General features: G+C 32.8%; 1 protein-coding gene across 1 annotated transcript in view; it reads left to right on the plus strand.

Annotated features, from left to right (window-relative positions):
- The first annotated feature begins 6,750 nt into the window (after positions 1-6,750).
- Positions 6,751-18,350, plus strand: part of LOC129942695 (uncharacterized) — a 31,382-nt gene continuing 19,782 nt past the window's right edge. Inside the window, exon 1 of the mRNA XM_056051742.1 lies at positions 6,751-7,334. Within this exon, the coding sequence (XP_055907717.1) occupies positions 7,323-7,334 (12 nt within the window). The 5' untranslated portion in view covers positions 6,751-7,322. The remainder of the gene's footprint in view (positions 7,335-18,350) is intronic.

The following is an 18,350-nucleotide window of genomic DNA, read 5'->3' on the forward strand; positions in this document are numbered from 1 at the left end:
ACTATTTTTATGAAATTCTGAAAAATTAGCTCGAATTGATATCTCCACAAAATTTTACAAATCGATCGAGAGTATGGGTTCTTAAAAACAATTCTAGATCTTTTTGTGAGTGCATAAGTTAATATTTCTATTCTATTTGATGCCAATCCATAGCGCAACCAATTCAAACAATAAATCTTCCAGATAAGTTCATTTTCTCAGAACCTCACATCTTGACCTAGAGTTGGTCTTTTCTCTATGCAGAATCACAACATAAATGGATTCCATTGTTTAGAACATAGAGGATCATTCATAACACTTTCATTGGGAGATTTTCGTTTTATTTTTTTAGAAAGTAGACTGAATTTAGTTCTGTTAGAAGTGAATAGTTCCAAATGAAAGTGATAACTTTTTTCGAAAATAAAAAAGGTAAAAGTGCTAGAGTTGGAGTTAAACTAGATCCAAAATTTCGAGCTAAACAAATTGCTGCATTTATCATAAAACTCAAGAACTGACAAACAAAATTGTTGTGAAAGTTCAGCGAATCGAACTTTGATTGATGATACTCAAACTCCATTCAAAAATGAATGCTGCAGTTACAAACAATGCTTCACAACAAATTGGTGCTCCCCATATACTCCTGCATAATTCAGCCACCAGCCGGAAAGTTCGTAAGTCTTCAGATCATTCGATGATCAATGAATGCACGAGTAATCGATGGTGACATGAATGTGAATATCTATGAGTAAGCATCTTTGCGGGAGTCTTTTGATGGGCACTTTATGTGGTTCTTTTGGTTGCAAGTCAATGCAAGACCAAGACCAAGATCAGACCTTATACAAAGGTTCTTCGTATAGCCTTCTTTAATATGGTTCACTTAGATTTAATGCATGTGATGCACAGAAGTTGTTGGGTTCTTCTAAGTGCACATGAACACATTGGGCCGACCGCCCTTTAGATTGGGTCAATAAAAAGGCTGACAAACGACAAATAATGCTTCCTCATTGAGACAAGTCAATGGGTTTTTGCTTGAGTCTTTGTACGGAAATTTAGTATGGCAGAGTTTATAATATGGGTCAGTAACAAATTGACAGCCGATCTCAAGTTTTAACGAGACCACTTGGGGTATAGTCATTGATGTTACCGACATAACTGAAGTTTTGTTTGTGATTGAAAGGTAAAAAAAGAAATATGGTAGTGCCAGTAATTGGAAATTGGTCTCCAAAGATTGGACCCAAAGTCGCAGTAATTAGCCATATATGAGATTTGAGTTTTGTGATGTATATTGGAAGAACGTAAAGCGTAATAGGTCAATTATGTCATTCAAGGATTGGTCAGCTATGTCTATGAAAAGACCAGTCAATTCTATAGACGATATTACATTTCGTAAGCACATAGTTTTTAAAAGATTAAAATGCAAACAATCAAATATCGAAATAAACGTACACAATTATTTGTACAACTTTGTTTGTTTTCTTTTAGGAAATCTTCTGAAATGTAAGAAGAGGTTAGATATTTCTATTTTCTTTAAATCGACAAAGAAATCTTGTTGTTTAAGCAAAGTTTCTAAGAACTTACATTTTTTTAATTCTACTTGAAAACTTTAAGGGTGGACTTAGTAACGTTCGTGGTTGAAGAAATAACAGCTATGCCACATAAGTCCACACTGTATGAAACAGGCCAGCTGTTTTGGCACTGAGTGAAACTCAAATAGGTGAAGATTCCGATAATTCGGAATTCAATCTAAATGGGTGCAACTTAGTGCCATTATTTTTTCTCCATGGATTAGCCGTGTATATAAGAATTGATGCTGCATACCAACTCCAGCCACAATATGGTCTGTGCTCTAAAACAAACTTTAACTTCATGAGGTTAAAATTCACGGTATATAAGCACATCATCCACTCATGTTTTTTAAATCGAAGTCCAAATCTGGACAGAAATTCAACTTTTAACGAATTTGATGCTCTATCTGACTCCATTCAAAGAATTGTTGCCCAATTGCGGGCGATTTCAATGTACAAAATTCTTCCAGTCAACACCGGAAGGAAGGTATGTTGAGATCTTTGCTGAATTAAATCAATTAACTCAGCTTGTCGATGAGCCAACTCGAATCCCTGACGTTGCAGGTCAATCCGCCAACACCCTACTTGTTTCTTACCTCTGACGCTAATAAATACACAATCAGTGAATTACCGCTAGGAACATCAGACCATTGTATCTTATCTTCAAAAATCACATGTCTAAAAAACCCAGTTAAAGAAAAAACTCCTATGAGAACCGTTTGGCAATATGAGAAAGCCAACTGGACGGTCTCAAATAATTCTTTAACTGGTGACTATGCTTCCTCGATAGTGACGTGGATTCCAGCGCAGATATGGTTACAAATTTAATTCTTTGTGAAATGAAAAATTTTATCCCGAATAGGATGAACTCTATTAAACCTAAAGAGAACTCATGGTTTGATTCGAGCTGTAAAGAGGTAATTAGGATCAGAGATGTAAGTTTCCGGATTTATAAAGCCAACCCAACTGAGGAAAACCGGAATAAGTTCAAACAAGCTAGAAGGACTTGTAACGGCCACATTTGACGAACCAAGTTTTTGCATGACCTTAAATTAAGGCAAAAAATACTACAATGTCCTAAAGGTAGTAAAAATGCCTGGTCATTTGTGAAAAAACATACGAAACACCACGTCATTCTCGGTTCTAACGCTCGTCCACAATGACCTTCCTATGTAAGCTCGATTGATAAAGCCAATTTGGTTTAAGTACAGTTTGCTGTTAATTTGGCGCTGCAGGAAAGTGCCATGAGTCCTCCTGTTCTTGAGAGCGTAAATGATTCTATGGGACGAATCTTCTTTCGAACTCGTGCAGTACTTAGAACTAAAAGACCTTGACATGCACAAATCCGCTGGCACAAATATTATCTCCTCAATTGTTCTGAAGAGGTGTTCTTCATCTCTGGCAAAACCACTACGTAAGTTTTTCCATCTTTCCTACTCTGCAGGTCTCTTTTCGAGCGGATGAAAACAGCATTTGTGCAGCCTGTCCCTAAAAAAGGCTAATCCCCCTCCAATAGCACTCACGTCCCTTCTTTCCAAGGTCATGGAAACACTGATTAATTATCAGCTTAAGAAATATCTTAAAGAACGGGAGCTTCTTAATGACCGGCAGTATGGCTTTCGTAGCAATAGTTCCACTGGTGACCTCATGGTTCATCTCACTGAACAGTGGAACAAATTTGTACATCGATTTGGAGAATGTAAGATTATTGCACTTGATATTTCAAAAGCATTTGATAGAGTTTGGCACCAAGCTCTATTATCGAAAATGCGTGCATTAAGTATTAATGAATCTCTTCTTCATTGGTCTCAAGTCTGAAATTTATAAAATAAATGCTGGTGTTCCCCAGGGCTCCGTTTTGTCTCCGACTCTCTTATGTATTTGTGAGTTTCGTTTCTTTTGCTCATAGAATTTTAAAACTTAATTTCTTCTCTTGGACTTCTCGTCAATTGTGATCATCTTTTTTGTAAAACTAACGCGTACTCAATGGGGGTTATTTATACCCTTAAAATGTTTAAAGAAGTATTAAAAAAAGATACTAGTGTACATTGGTCTTAAAGTTTTGAACAACAAAATAAAAGGAAAGCCGAGTTGGGTAAAGCATTCCACATTTTCGATGCGCAGTTAAAAAAAGAATCTTGACTTATTTGACAGTACGTCCGAAATTGAGCTCAATGGTTAACTGATGAGCATTTCTTGAAGTGCAAATATTATTAAATTATTTGAAATAGGTGTGCAACTGCAACTGAGGTAGAAAACAACGAAAGGTAAGAAACATTGCAGCAGTGGTCGAGAAATGTAAATGTTTTGGTTATAGTTTTACCGCCTATCATTTTTTCCTTGATACAAGTGCCGCTCATGGTTAGCGACATCAAGGGTGGGCTATGCCTTAACGACAAGAAACCGCATTAAGCTTTTGAAGCATTGAATTGTACACGGTTAATAATTCCCCATTGGACAATTACGACGAAATCGGAATTTAACAAGCTTTATACACGCTACCGTTGAAGTTCCACATCCGAAGGATAAATATGTAAATCTATATAATGGATTAGAAGTGCCAAACAAGAGATCGTTTATGGATATAAGAAAGAGAGTCGGAGACAAAACATAGCCCTGGGGAACACCAGCACTTATATTCAGATTTAAAACCAGCCGGTACAATTTGTATTGAACAGTTAGAAAGGAGCTTTCTAATCCAACAAAGAAGAGATAAAATCTCTACCGAGTTGTGATTTAGTTGACAGTAGAGCTGCCTGTATATAGATCCTGTGGCGTCATTCAAGTATTTCTCTCGTTGTTTTATGTCCACTGCAGAAATGACCTGGTATAAAGAAGCTTTTAAATCATCCTGATTATAACACAAAAGGTTAAGTTCCATTCCACATTCTCTTGCCGAATTTATCCAATCAGCACACTAACTTCTTTGGTTCGTATTACTTGAAGCGCTGCTATCTTCGGAAGCCTATTTTTGCTCATCTTCATAACTCTCAAAATGTAATAGTTTGCATTTTTAGGGTTTTTATGGACATAGGTGATAATCCTAAAATTCGCTGAATAAAGTATCGGAGAAGTTTCTCAACTGTTTCCTCAAGTTTGTGCCGCGTAAAACATGACAGACTCAAATACCGCTTCAAATATCTTGAACTTGCTGCTATGTGCTATACTCTTGTTGAAAAAACATATTTTCCAAGTTGCACTAATTGCACCTTTCTCCTTAACTAGTTTCTCTCTTAGGTGAATTTCCATGCTCAAATTGTTCGTTAAGTGAACTCTAAAGTATTTGAATTCCGTGACAACTTCAATGATCTCTCCATTATAGAACCGTTTTTCTTTCGCCGAATTGCGGCCTCCTCCTCGTTTAAAAATGTTGGACTTATTAAGATTAACCACCAAACTCCAAAGCTGGATTGGTTCCACTGTTCGGTTAAATAAGCAATCAAAATATCCGTGGACCTATTGTCACGAAAGCCATGCCATCCTTAATATTACCATAGTCTCCAAAACATAGACTCTTAGAATTTTGCGCTAAGTTACCTTTAAAAGCCTAAATACCTTAGTGTTAATGTAAAATCTGGTGTAATGTTGGAAGACGAGACAGTTCAACGAGAAATCGACAAACCTGAGTTTTTGTCAAAACTACTGGTTAAAACAGCAATATTCTCATTTGTCCTTCAGCATTTTTCACATCACTAAATTGTTGTAAATGCTAAAAAACTAAAAGCTAACATTTTCCCAACAATTTCACTACTGCCGGAAAAGAGAGTGATTTGCAATATTAGCAAAATTTTCAATATTTGTATAGTACATTTTAACAATTATCAGCAAAGTTAGTTGCATTTGAACAAACCATACAAAAAATGTAATTCCTGACATATAGACTTCCGCTATATCGTAGAACCTTGAAATTTCGTAAAAAGGTAGGTCTTATTGGACAAACAAAAAACTATCAACATAACATTTTTTATTTAGAAGAAGAAGTAATAGAATTTCCAATAATACCTAAATGAGACAAACTTTATTCAATCTGTCGAATTTTAGTCATCAGGAAAATGATGTCTTAAGATGACAAAAGGTATCATAAAACTAATGACATGTTCATATCTGTCGAAAGTCATTTCTTCAATCATCACAAATTCAAAACTGTCAGATAGTTCCCAAAATGGAGAGAGACTAAAATCCAGGCGAAGTATGTATAAGTACAACGATATTCATAAAAGTCACTTAAATGAGTTAATTTAAGAAATTAGAAACTCCCCATAAAACTACGACACTTCTGCATAGGCTTTTGAAAAGTTGAACTTTTGGCCATTAAAATGTCAATCAACCACACGGAAATATAATAAAAAGAAAAGAAAAAATAAACAAAAACCAGTCTGGCCGTAACCCAAAAAACTAAACAAAGCCGTAATTAATTGTAACAACAAAAAAAACGTTACTCGATTACCCATCGCCGAAGTCGAAATGTACCTATATAAGAGTCAACAACGTGCGGTAAGGCATCCAAAGCCGAACTCAAAACTGCAATTGCAACCAACTTCTACTTCATAAATAAACTATATATATAAACAAAATTGATGTCTCTATGCCCCAATGACTGGTTAAGGTTCATTAAACAATTATTATTCTTGTAAAACTCTTCCATAGGTACTCGGATCTAACCTCTTGTATAAACCTACTTTATACCATCCTATATCTACCTAAAGTGCTCTTGGGGCAGATTCGCACGAACTCGATCAATCGCTCGACTGCACTTCTTCTTCTTCTTCATCTTCATCTTCAACTAACCCAAAAGCCAAATTCGCGTCCGCAATGAACTACCAAGTCAAGCAAAGTCAAGCCAAGCCCAATATGATCTAAAATCTATACCGCCAAGCCGACAATAGGGAACAATCTTTTGTAATAGACAAATTTACCACCAACATTGGCTGCAGCCAGCACACACCGCAGCGCTGCGCAGCTCAGCACCTAGAAGTAGCAGCAACAGCAGCAGCAACAGTAGAAACAACAGTGACTACAACATTAACCCAGAGCCAGACCCCCTTCTACTTTTCGAAGCTTCAACCGAGTTAGATATTTTTACAAACAGATTCATCCATCTAGCTGTTTGTCTATAGGTAGACTCCAGCTGGCCAAGTCAGATTCAGATTCAGATACTTGAATCCGCCACTCAACTTGGAGAAAGGTATAAAAGGTTTCGAGTCTTTAAATTTTGCTCAATCGCTCTCGGTGAGTTCACAGTTTTAGGTGGTTGGTGTACAGGATAACTGCCTTATCAGTTGGATTTTAATTTTGTTGTGTTCTCTTTTTATTTTCCGACTTTTTGGGTTTTCAAAGTGTTTTTTATTTGTGTCCATAATTTGTTTGAAAATTTTGTAAAGGAAAATAATTTAAGTCAGAACTTAACCTTCTTCAACTTTAAAGTGTTGTGGGTGATAATCGTGAACTGCAAACACAATTAACTGACATAAATAAATCTGTGACTTGTATCTTAAATATTTTCAAAAAAAAGGTTATTTTAAAAAAACAAACTCAAGTTAAGTGTATCTGAAGAATAAATCCATAACAAAACCTTCGCGGTTCAAAGACACGAAAAACAAACAAAAAGTGCAACAGGAGCTGACTGCAATTGGCAAACTGCAGCGACATTGTTTGCATTGTTAATTGCATATTCGAAGACGCAACGGACCGGGCGGCAGCGTTTAGTTCAGTTCAGCTCAGTTTAAAAAAAATACGCTTATTACGTAAAATATTGTAAAACCAATCTTCTTCTTGATCATGGATGCAAAGGTGAATTTTAAATTTGTTGATTTTGTTATCTTAAGTTTTTTTTTGTTGTTGTTATTTTAAAATTCAAATCACATTAAGTTAAGTTATTAAGTGAGGTACTATTTGATATTTTTTTATGTTCTCGTTCTTAAAGGGCATTACATTTTTGGACCTTTTAAGTAGTCAGGTTGTTTGGTAATTGATGTATATGGAAAGTTGAAGGATGAATGTTAAATATAGGTCAATTGATGTTTTAGTATATTTCGATACAGAAATTATGGAGTTTTTTTAAGGAATTATCTTGCGTTTGTTGAAAACCAAAATGTCAAAAAACCATGATAAGTTTTTAGATAGTCTTGCTACACGCAAATTGCAGTCAAAAGCTACGTACATTATATAAAAACATACTTTTCTGACCTACATACGAAATGTTTCTTCAAATCAATTAAAAGTTTTTTAGATTTGTTCGAAAAATATAAGTTGTGGAAATAATTTCAATTTTCAAAGTTTTCTTAAATTACATTTCATTTTCATCAATTTAGTACGATTTAGTCACTATGGATTGTCAGAGTTCCAGGCGAAAACTAACAGATTTCGAAATGTTAAATAAATCGCCTGATTTTTCTTTAAACAAAAATGTTGACAAATAAATTCCAGTTTTCGCCTAGAACTCTAAATCGTGCTAGTCTGCGTCTTAAAAGAAGTCTGTTAGTCTTCGTCTCAGAATTCGGTATGTTATTGAACTTTTTCCTAACCAATGTTTCGTCAAAAGAAGGTAGATAGGATTGTACATTTCTGAATTGTCCAGTGTTCTGTTTTAGATATAATTTAAATCAAAATTATATTCGAATAAAAAAATAAATTATCTGCTTTAAGAATATTAGAGATTTTTGTATTCTCAGAAACATATGTACACAAAGTTCTATGGATTTCTCGGTTTCGTTGTCAAAACACTGAGATACCAAATTTTATTATTCGATTCCTCAATTTCGATTTCAAACAGGAAGACAATTTATTTGACTTCTCGTTGAATGATAAGGTTTATTTCTAATTCTTCTGCTCTGTCAAGCTTACTGAGAAAACTTTCAGAAGTTTTAAAAACACCAACTTGCAAAATATTTATAGTCATCAAAATCTTATTTTTGGAAAATTTGTTCCAAAACTTATTTTGAGGCCCTAAGCATTTCTTCATTTGTAATCATTTCCTATTGAATTGAATATTGAATTTTAAGGATATTGGATCTCTTACACTGATCGACAAAACTACGTTTTTTTTACAAACTAAAACTTAATAAAAAAATGTAATAAAAATAATTTGTCTATCACATCCCGTTTTTAAAATATGAGCCTCGAAAATTGCTGAAGACAACAAAAAACTGGGATTTTAATTCTTAGTTAAAATCATTTTAGAATCTCACTGTAATGTCTCATTAGTTTTTGTTCTTTATTTGACTCTATATGAAGTTTTGAATTTTTAGAGTTTGAATCCAAACTCCGATTTCAGATCCATACGTTTTCAACATTTTTAACTTCCCATAGAAAGTAATTGTGACGGGTCCGATTTGACAAATTGAACATTTTAACATTTCTTGAAGTTTTTAGGTCCCTAGATTAGAAATAAAAGGTTTTTAGAAAGATGTTTGTGCGTGCGTGTGTACGTACATCCGAACGTTAACGAAGTTTTTTTCGTTGTCCATAGCTCAAGAACCTAAACAGATATCGACTTCAAATACATTTTGTTATACTGATAAAAAAGCAGAAAGATGCAGAAAGGGCTCTCAAGAAAATTTTGTGGGTGGTTTTCTAACCATAACATTTAAAAAAGAGGCTGGGATGCGACCCACACTGATAATTTCCCATCCCTTCTCTCGATTTGTCTTGCTTAAAAGCAAAATTTTTACCAAATTTGCGTGCTATTTTTTGTAGATTTTAATTTTAATGAAAAAACGGGCTGTTGGATTTTTATATAAAAATTACTGAATATCTAAAACAATATTTTGTGTGAAATAAAATAAATTTGAAGCCAATATTTTTAGATTTTGAAAACCTATTTGAGTCGAAAATCATTTTGTACCAACTTTTATTTATTTTTTTTTCGGTTTTTAATTTTTTGTAAAAAACTGTCAATCTGATTTTTTCAAAATTTTACTGAATGTTGACAACAATATTTTTTGAAAGATAAAAGTAAATTTAAGAAAATATCTACAATTTTTGAAAAGATATTTGACTCAAAAATCAATTTTTACCACCTTTTATTAATTTTTTTTTTAGGTTTTTAGTTTTTGCAAAAAAAACTGTCAATTAGATTTTTCTCAAAATTTTTCAGAATGTTGAAAACAATAGCTCTTATAAGATAAAATAAGTTCGAAGCCTAAGTTTCAAGTTTTTGAAAAGATATTTGAATCGATATTCAATTTTTACCAACTTTGAGTAATGTTTTTTTTAGATTTTTATTTTTATAAAAAAAAATGTCCATTCGATTTTTCTCAAATGTTAAAAACATTATTCTTCGTTGCACAAAATTGTTTTGGAGATGAAATCATATTTTAGTCCTAAAATTTTGGAGGTGACAATTTTTTTTTTTCAGTTTTTTTTTGATTTATAAAAAAACCCGTTAAATGGATTTTTTTTTCAAAAAATATAATTCTTTGATATCACATTACAATATATTATACAAAATTTAATTCAAGTTTCTAGCGTTTTTGGTTCGTAAGATATTTAGGGTTAACCAAAATGTTCACCTTTTTTCAAACTGCTATGGTAAAAAAAACTACCCACGCAATTGTCTTGAGACCCCTTTCTGCATCTTTTTGCCTTATTATCTGTATAACAAAATTTATTTGAAATCGATATCTCTACTGGTTCTTGAGCTATGGACGACGAAAAACTTTGCGTACACACGCACGCACAGACATCTTTCTAAAAATATTTTATTTCGACTTTAGGGACCTTGAAACGTCAAGAAATGTCAAAATTTTCAATTTGACAAATCGGACCCATTACAATAACTTTCTATGGGAAGTTAATAATATATTGTAAAGTGATACCAAACAATTATATTTTTTGAAAAAAAAAACAACTAAAGTTTTTTTTACAAATCAAAAGAAGCTAAAAAAAAAAACTTTAATGAAAGTTGCTAAAAACTGAATTTCGACGCAAATATCTTTTTCCAAAAATAATTTTAACTTATAAGAAATATTCTTTACAACATTTGTTGAGAAAAATCGAGTTGACACTTTTTTTACAAAAAAAAATTATTAAAAGTTGGTAAAAATTGATTTTCGACTCAAATATCTTTTCAAAATTTTGAGATATTGGCTTTAAACTACTTTTATCTATTTAAATATATTGTTGTCAACATTCAGCAAAATTTTAAGAGAATTCTAATTGATAGAATTTTTAGAAAAAATAAAAACCTAAACAAAAAAATTATAAAACTTGGTAAAAATTTGCTTTCGACTCAAATAGCATTTAAAAATTAAAAATACTGTCTTCAATTTTTTCTTATTTCACGGAAAATATTGATTTCGATATTCAGTAATTTTTTTTGTATAAAAATCCAACAGTCCGTTTTTTCATAAAAAAATAAAATCTACAAAAAATAGTACGCAAATTTGGTAAAAAATTATATTCTGTTCTTGATATCTCTCAAATTTATTTCGTTCATCCAATTTGTAAAAATTTAAGAAATTCTACTCAAATTGGTGAAAAATTGCTTTCGACTAAAATCTATTTAACAAAACCAGATTTCCAAACTTAACTGTTTCTTGATAAGAATAATATTGTTGGTACAAACTTTTAGTAAGACAAATCGACAGACGAGATGCGAAGTTATCAGTGTGGGTCGCACCGCAGCCTCTTTTTTTAATATATTCATAAAATTGCTTTATATCGTTTTTCTGTTAAGAACAGTTTTAGCATAAATGCATCATCATTTTTTAAGGTAAATGAATAGCAGATGAAGGCTTACTTTTTAAAAAACGGTTTGAAGTAAAGGATTGAAGGTTTGGAAAATCAACACGAAATTTGTTGAAAGGAGCTATTCTTCCTTAATTAACGTCGCCTCAAAAAACTTTATATAGTTTTTTTTTAGAATTATAAATCGTTGTATCTTAAAAACATGATATTTTGATTGATTTTGAAGTCGAATTTGCACTGAACCTCCTATACATACATTAGAAGTTGAACAGTGTAATCATTGCCCTAAAATGGTTCTTCTGGTCTAACTGAAATTGCTTTTTGCTTGTTTCTTCTTCACGATCATTTTTTTTCAATTCTTCTTGAACAACAGAAAGCTAAACTAGAACTTAAAATAAAAAAGGATTTTAAAACCCTATCAGAAATATTTATTTAAAGTGCACAACTACTTCATTTAAACTTGAAATATTCTTTTTTTATGATGGTGAAGTAACTTTCAACACACGAGCTTATCAAATATAGATTAAATTGAAAACACTTCATACAAAAATAAGTTATAATTAAAAATCTTTTCTGTGCCACAAAGAAAACAATAACTTTTTAAGGGAATAAGAAGTCCTGCATTTCACACCAGGTTTTCAAAATATTTCTTTTCAAAACTGCTTAATACAACCAAAACCGAGGTTCTTAATGCTAAGTTAAAACTCAAAATATGACTTAACAACCTTAACAATGGTATGGTTAAAATCTTTCTCTTCTAGATACAATTTAAACCGTTTAAGTATCTTACTTATTTTCTGGAAATTTTCATTAGTTATGAGTCTTTATTTGACTCTATATGAACTTTTGAGAAAACCTTTACTTTTATACTTAGTTTTGAAAAATACGTTTTTGACTTAAATTTTAGTGTTGATTTTGAATCCAAAGTTTGGTTTTAACCTTTTCCTCAAGTTTTACAAATTCCCGTTTTCAACATTATTTTTATATTTCTTAATATATGTCAAAAACTTGGTATAAAAACATTGTTTAGACAATAGATTAGTTACAAGATCAAAACGTACTTTTAAACTGTTTTACCTATTTGTGTTGGAAACCGTTTTAACATAAACGGTTCAGTGTTTCTTAGATTTTTATAGGACTTATGAACATTTTTCGAATATTATATGTAATGATATAAATAAAGGCATTATTATAGATTTTTAAATGCAAGCCATAAGTTTAGATAACCTTAAAAAGGCTAATATACGTTTTTTCTGATTTTCAAAAAGTAATATCTCAAAAACCTGACATTATACATTAATTTTGAAGTCGTACTTTAATTAAGGCCATCAAAAGATACTGAAAAAGTGCAATTTTATTGCAATGAAAAAACGTTGTCGAGCAGTTTTAGAAATCAGAACTTTCTCAAGAAATTAACCGAATTCAAAAAAATGTTCAGAAAACTATGAAATTGAAAATTTTGAAAACCTTAACCAAAGTTAACATAGAGTAAGAAAATTTGTATAATAATTTGCCATTGCTTTGAGTATTACACTTTTATATTCAAAAGCTCTAAATTTGACGTACCTCAAAATCTACTCTAAACTTGTTCAGAAATGTTATCTCTGTTATCAAATACTCAGTGAAAAGTATCTCATAATTCATCTAAAAATTAATCAGCAAATTCGTTTTGCCTTAGGCTTAATGAATTGGAAAACTTATCTGTCCGATTTGAAAACTTATAAGACTAGTAGCCAGAGATTGTAGTACCCGTGGCGTGATGGTACTGCCTCTTACAGTACCCGTGAGTAGTTTTTGTCATGTAAGGTGCTTTCTCAAATTAGCCAGTCGGATTGGACTTAAAATTGAAGGTCTATTCCATCCCTGGCAACAGTACTCGCACACAGAAATGGTTAAGAGTTGTAAGTTCTCAACGGACTGTTGCACCACTTAATTTATTTGTTTTATAACACAAATATTATAACTGCATATTAAATAAAGTGAAATGTAGATAAAAGGCTTATAGACGTGTTTTGTCATATTTTAAAAGTAATATCTCAAAAACATGAAGTGATACCTTATTTTGAAGTCGGTTTTGGAAAAAAGCCATTGAAAAAGTGCAATTTTATTGCCAGGAAAAAATTCTTACCGAAAAGGGTAATTCTCCAATTTGTTTTAAATCCAGATTTAGGGATCAAATTTTTGTCAAGAAATTGGCCTTAAAAAAATGAAATGTGCAGAAAACTATCAAAACCTATGAAAACCTAAACCAGAGTTAACATAAAATAACAAACTGTGTACAATAACTTGCCGTTCAAAAGCTTATTACTTGAAGTACCTTAACATCTACTGTAAACTTGTTCAAAAGTAAGATTTTCCTCCGTAAAACTTAAATTTTGTCAGTGTTAGTAAAATATAACTTCCTCTAAAATGAACACTGCAAACTTGTTGTTCCTTTTCTATAATGTTGTTCGCTGGCAAAACCACTGCGTAAGTTTTATCATCTGTCCTATTCTACTGGTCTCTTTCCGATTGGTTTTGTCCAGCTTGTCCCTAAGAAAGGCGAATCATCCTTCCCCTCTAACTATCGTCCAATCGCACTTACGTCCCTTCTTTCCAAGGTCATGGAACCGCTGATCAACTTTCAGCTTGAGAAATATCTTGGAGAACGGAAGTTTCTTAATGACCAGCAGTATGGCTTTCATTGCATAGGCATTTGATAGATTTTGGCATCAAGCTCTCTCATCGAAAATTCGTGCTTTTGGTATTGATGAATCTCTTCTTTGTGGAGTTAGAAATTACAGCTCGGACCGTTCAATTCAAGTAGTATTGGACTTGGACAGGTTCAAATCTGATATCCACAAAATAAACGTTGGTATGACCTAGGGCTACGTTTTGTCTCCGACGCTCTTCCTTATTTTTAAAACTGATCTTTTGTATGAAACATCTAACCTCATAAAGATGAAAATACCCCCTGCTTTTCATATTCATTTTTAGATTCTTGTTCTTCGGATGTGGACTACCAACGGCAGCGTATGATAAGCTCATTAAATTCTGAACTTGACAGCATTGTTCAATGGGGATTCAAAAACCGTGTAGAATTTAATCCTCGAAAACTCAATGCTGTCTACTGTCGCACAAAGACGTAACCCTCCCCAAATGCCACTATCTATGGGTGGTACTTGCATCGAGGAGATTGAACAACTATCAGTCGCAAACCACTTGTTGTGGAGTGATCACATCACGTTGATATTTTCAAAAAAATTGACATCGCGAAAAATGCTGTTAAGTGTTTAGGTTTTCTCCGACGATGCAAGAAGTTTTTTACCTTTATTCGTCCTAAACTCGAGTATAACTCTCATATTTGGGCTGGAGCCCCAATAACTTACCTAAATCTTCTGGAAAGAATTGAAAGAAGAGCTTTAAAAATGATAGGTGATCGTTTGCTTCCCTCGAACACCGCCACGAGTTCTCATGCCTGTCGTTGTTGTATCGTTATTTTTATAAACAATGCTCTAGCGAAATAGCCAGTTGCATTCCTCCCCTTAAACAATTCAACCGTAATAACCGTACTGCTAGAAATGCCCATCAGTTTACCCTTGAGCCCAATTTCAGATATACTGTTAAGTACAGGGATTCTTTCTTTAACCGCACTACGCGAATGTGGAATGCTTTACCTGACTGAATATTTCCTACTCATTCCAATGTGCTGACATTCAAAACCAATGTGCATCGGTTTCTCCTCTCTAATCCTATCCTCCTTTATGAATTGCTAGCACTGTGTTTAATCATTATAAGGTTATTCATAACGCCTTTAGTGCGCGCACAATATAAAAAAACCTTTGAGTCAACTGATAAGTTACGTTTTTGAAACTAAGAACTTTTCTGAGCAATTCCGTCCGATTTGAAAACTTATCAGTCTTTCTTAATGGTAGTGGCCGGAGTTTCGAAACAAAAATTTAAGGAATAGAAATTCTTACAACTTAAAACGCCAAAATGACGAAAATATTACAATTTACATTTAAAATAAAAAAAGGAGTTAAACAAAAGAGTAAGCTTGTCTTATGCGTTTTCTAGATAAAGTATGTTCTAAGATACAAGACAAAAATTTACTTTTCGAGGATTCAAAACAGAAGAAAAAAAACTCAACTTTAATTCAAAGTTATTTTTATTTCAAAGATCTCCCTTGCCTATAAAAAATATTGTCAATTCTAGAAATGGTATACTAGGCGTATACGCATTTTTTATTGGTAAAAGTATACTTTGCATTTCGAATAATCCTTGTTGATTTGGGAATTTTAAGATTATTGCACATGGCTGCCAAAATACGAGACCTGACTATTTTCGTAACAGCTAATCTTTCAGTAAGTTTCGTCTTAAGTTAATTGCTTAAAACCGTGATAAGATCAGATGGATATAAATTTTGTTTTAGAAAACTCACAATTTGTCATTAAAATGGCAGTTTTACGATGTTTTCAAAAACAAATATTACCTTAACCTAGAAAATTAATTTTTTTGGTGCAGATGACTTTTACTGGGTCTTACCGTTTTATGAATGCCAGTGCAATTAATTTATCAAAAGCCCTAAATGGTTTCTAGACAAACACAAAAACCTTTAATGATCCACTGAATTCTGTAATATATCGTTTTCGAAAGTTTAAAATATGGTATTTAAAATAATGCATAACATTGTTAAGAGTCAATAATAAATGTCAGAATCTGCTTGGCTGTAATATCAAAAAAGATCAATTTAAATTAGTTCCACCTTCCAATTATCAAAGGTGTTTATATATCCGTCTTCAATTTCTTGAACAATAGCCTTTGTTCAGTTAAAAGTTTTCTACAAATACAACTTATTTAAAGAAATACCAAACCGTGGTAGAAATGTGATAGCCGAACTTTTCCCAAAATCCAAATTTCAACATTCTTCACAAATAAAAATAAAAAAAAACAACAATAAGCCTGATTGTAAGTACCTTCCATTCCATATAGAAATTGTAGCAAATCAACAACATCTAAAAGTTACTTTCACTTGCGGGTCAAGTGCAAATAGTAAAAATCAAAAAAGTATAAAACTCAACGATCGTGAAAGTAACAACATTAACATTAACGTTGATTTTAAGTTCAACTCTCATAGACTGGTCCACCTACATGCTTTACACTTTGAAGCTCTATATAGAGGAGACCATAGATTTAGTCTTATTATATTGACTTACCCGCACCACAAGTCCGCACCCTGCACTCATTTTGACTTTTTATACTTTTATAGAGTTTAACCGCACCAAGTCGGTCGTCTGTAACAATATCTTTTGTTTGGGCACTTTATGTGACCTAGTTTATTTTTTAGGATTTTGTGAGCCCACAGTTTTTTGTTCATCAACGAGATGTAGTTAAGTTAGACCTTTTTGTCTATTTCTGTAGGCTTGTTTGCCCACGAATACTCTCATATCATATAATCCAGGACGTAGCGTTAAATGTTGTACTCTTTCCCCTTTGTCGATGGAATTCAGTGGGTGTCATTAATTGTAACTACAAATCACTCTCGAAATTTCAACTCTTTTCATCTAGACTATCATAAGCTTTATAGTTTTTAACTTGTTTTGAGTTTAGACTTGCCTGACTAACAACCCCTGACAACATGAATCTCCCCCCGATGCTGAATATTGTCAATTCATTATGTGACTTATTCAATTATCGACATTTTGACAGCTATCGACGCGTGTCGTACCGTACGTACCACACCGGTCAAGCCCAGCCTAGTCTGTCTGTTGCCTTAGCCAGCTTGAAACTTATACATGGAATGGAATATGGTATATTGGTAGACTAGTTAACTTGTTGTTAACAACATTTCTATGGTAATTGATTTGCATATAGTTCGCGACTACAACAATATTCTACATTATGATCATACATTCGATTATCAATTGAGGGCGTGGTGGCTTATAGAGAAGAAATTGTTATTGTTTACCAAAACGACAAGGTTGACTTAGTTTTGCTTTTACTTTCTGGTAAATAAGTTTCATTATATGTAAAAAGTTATGGAAATGGAAAAACTATCATTTGTACTATAATTGAACTCAAAAAATGGGGTGGCGCAACAGTCCGTTGTGAACCAGGGCCTAGTGACTTACAACTCTCAACCATTCCTGTGTGCGTGTACCGTTATCAGGAATGGAAGGGACCTACAATTTTAGGCCGAATCCGAACGGCTAGTTTGAGAAAGCACTTTTTCATGACACGAATTACTCTTGAAGGATTTGTCAATTCCTCGCAAGAAGCAGTACCCGCGAAAATTAATTAAATTAAGGTGGCACAGGCAGGGATTGAACCCAAGACCCCTTGCATGACAGTCCAACGCACTAACTATCATGCCACGGGTACTACACTATAATTGAACTATCTGTAATATTAATGCCTGGTTGCTTCAGATCATAGACTAACCTAGAATTAAAGTGACAATTGAATGTCAAACATCCCAATAATGAACAATTAAAGGTATAAGAAACGTCACTGTATATTTACAAGAACCTACGTTCTTACAAACCCCGTTTCCAATAGAAAGATTTTTGTGGAATTATTTTTAATATTGACAGACGATTTAAGGTGCAGTATACATTAGTTGTAATCAAATCACGTGCTGAATAGATTTGATTTCAATGTATACACCATAAATTAATAATTGTTAATGGTGATGAGACGCGTTAGATTGCCTGCGTGTGTCTCATTTTTTTATTATCTAGTAATTTTTTATGAGACAACTTTTATGAGTAACTTACCACTGAAAAATTTGATTTGCATTTCGCATATAAAAGAGGTTTGATTTTGAATAGGCCTTAATTTGGGTAGCTGTAATTTTTTTTGAGCTGTCATCTTTTGACATTTGATAAGAACAACGTCATTAAAAAAAAAAAATATAGGTACCGATAATGTTTTCTGATCATGTTATTTTACGAGAAAGGGTTCTTGATGGTCAACACCAAGTTTTTGTGAGTGAACATCTATTTTCATTGAGGCCATGTGAAAGAAAAGGTAAGAGTATATTGCCAATGCTCTGAAATCGACTTAGGACTATAATAGCTGAAACACAAACACGCTTCAGCTTCGGCTTCGCCTGACGTTTACGAGTTCAGCCATAGGAAT

Source organism: Eupeodes corollae, chromosome 1 (genome assembly GCF_945859685.1).
Source record: "Eupeodes corollae chromosome 1, idEupCoro1.1, whole genome shotgun sequence".
Taxonomy (NCBI): Eukaryota; Metazoa; Arthropoda; class Insecta; order Diptera; family Syrphidae; genus Eupeodes; species Eupeodes corollae.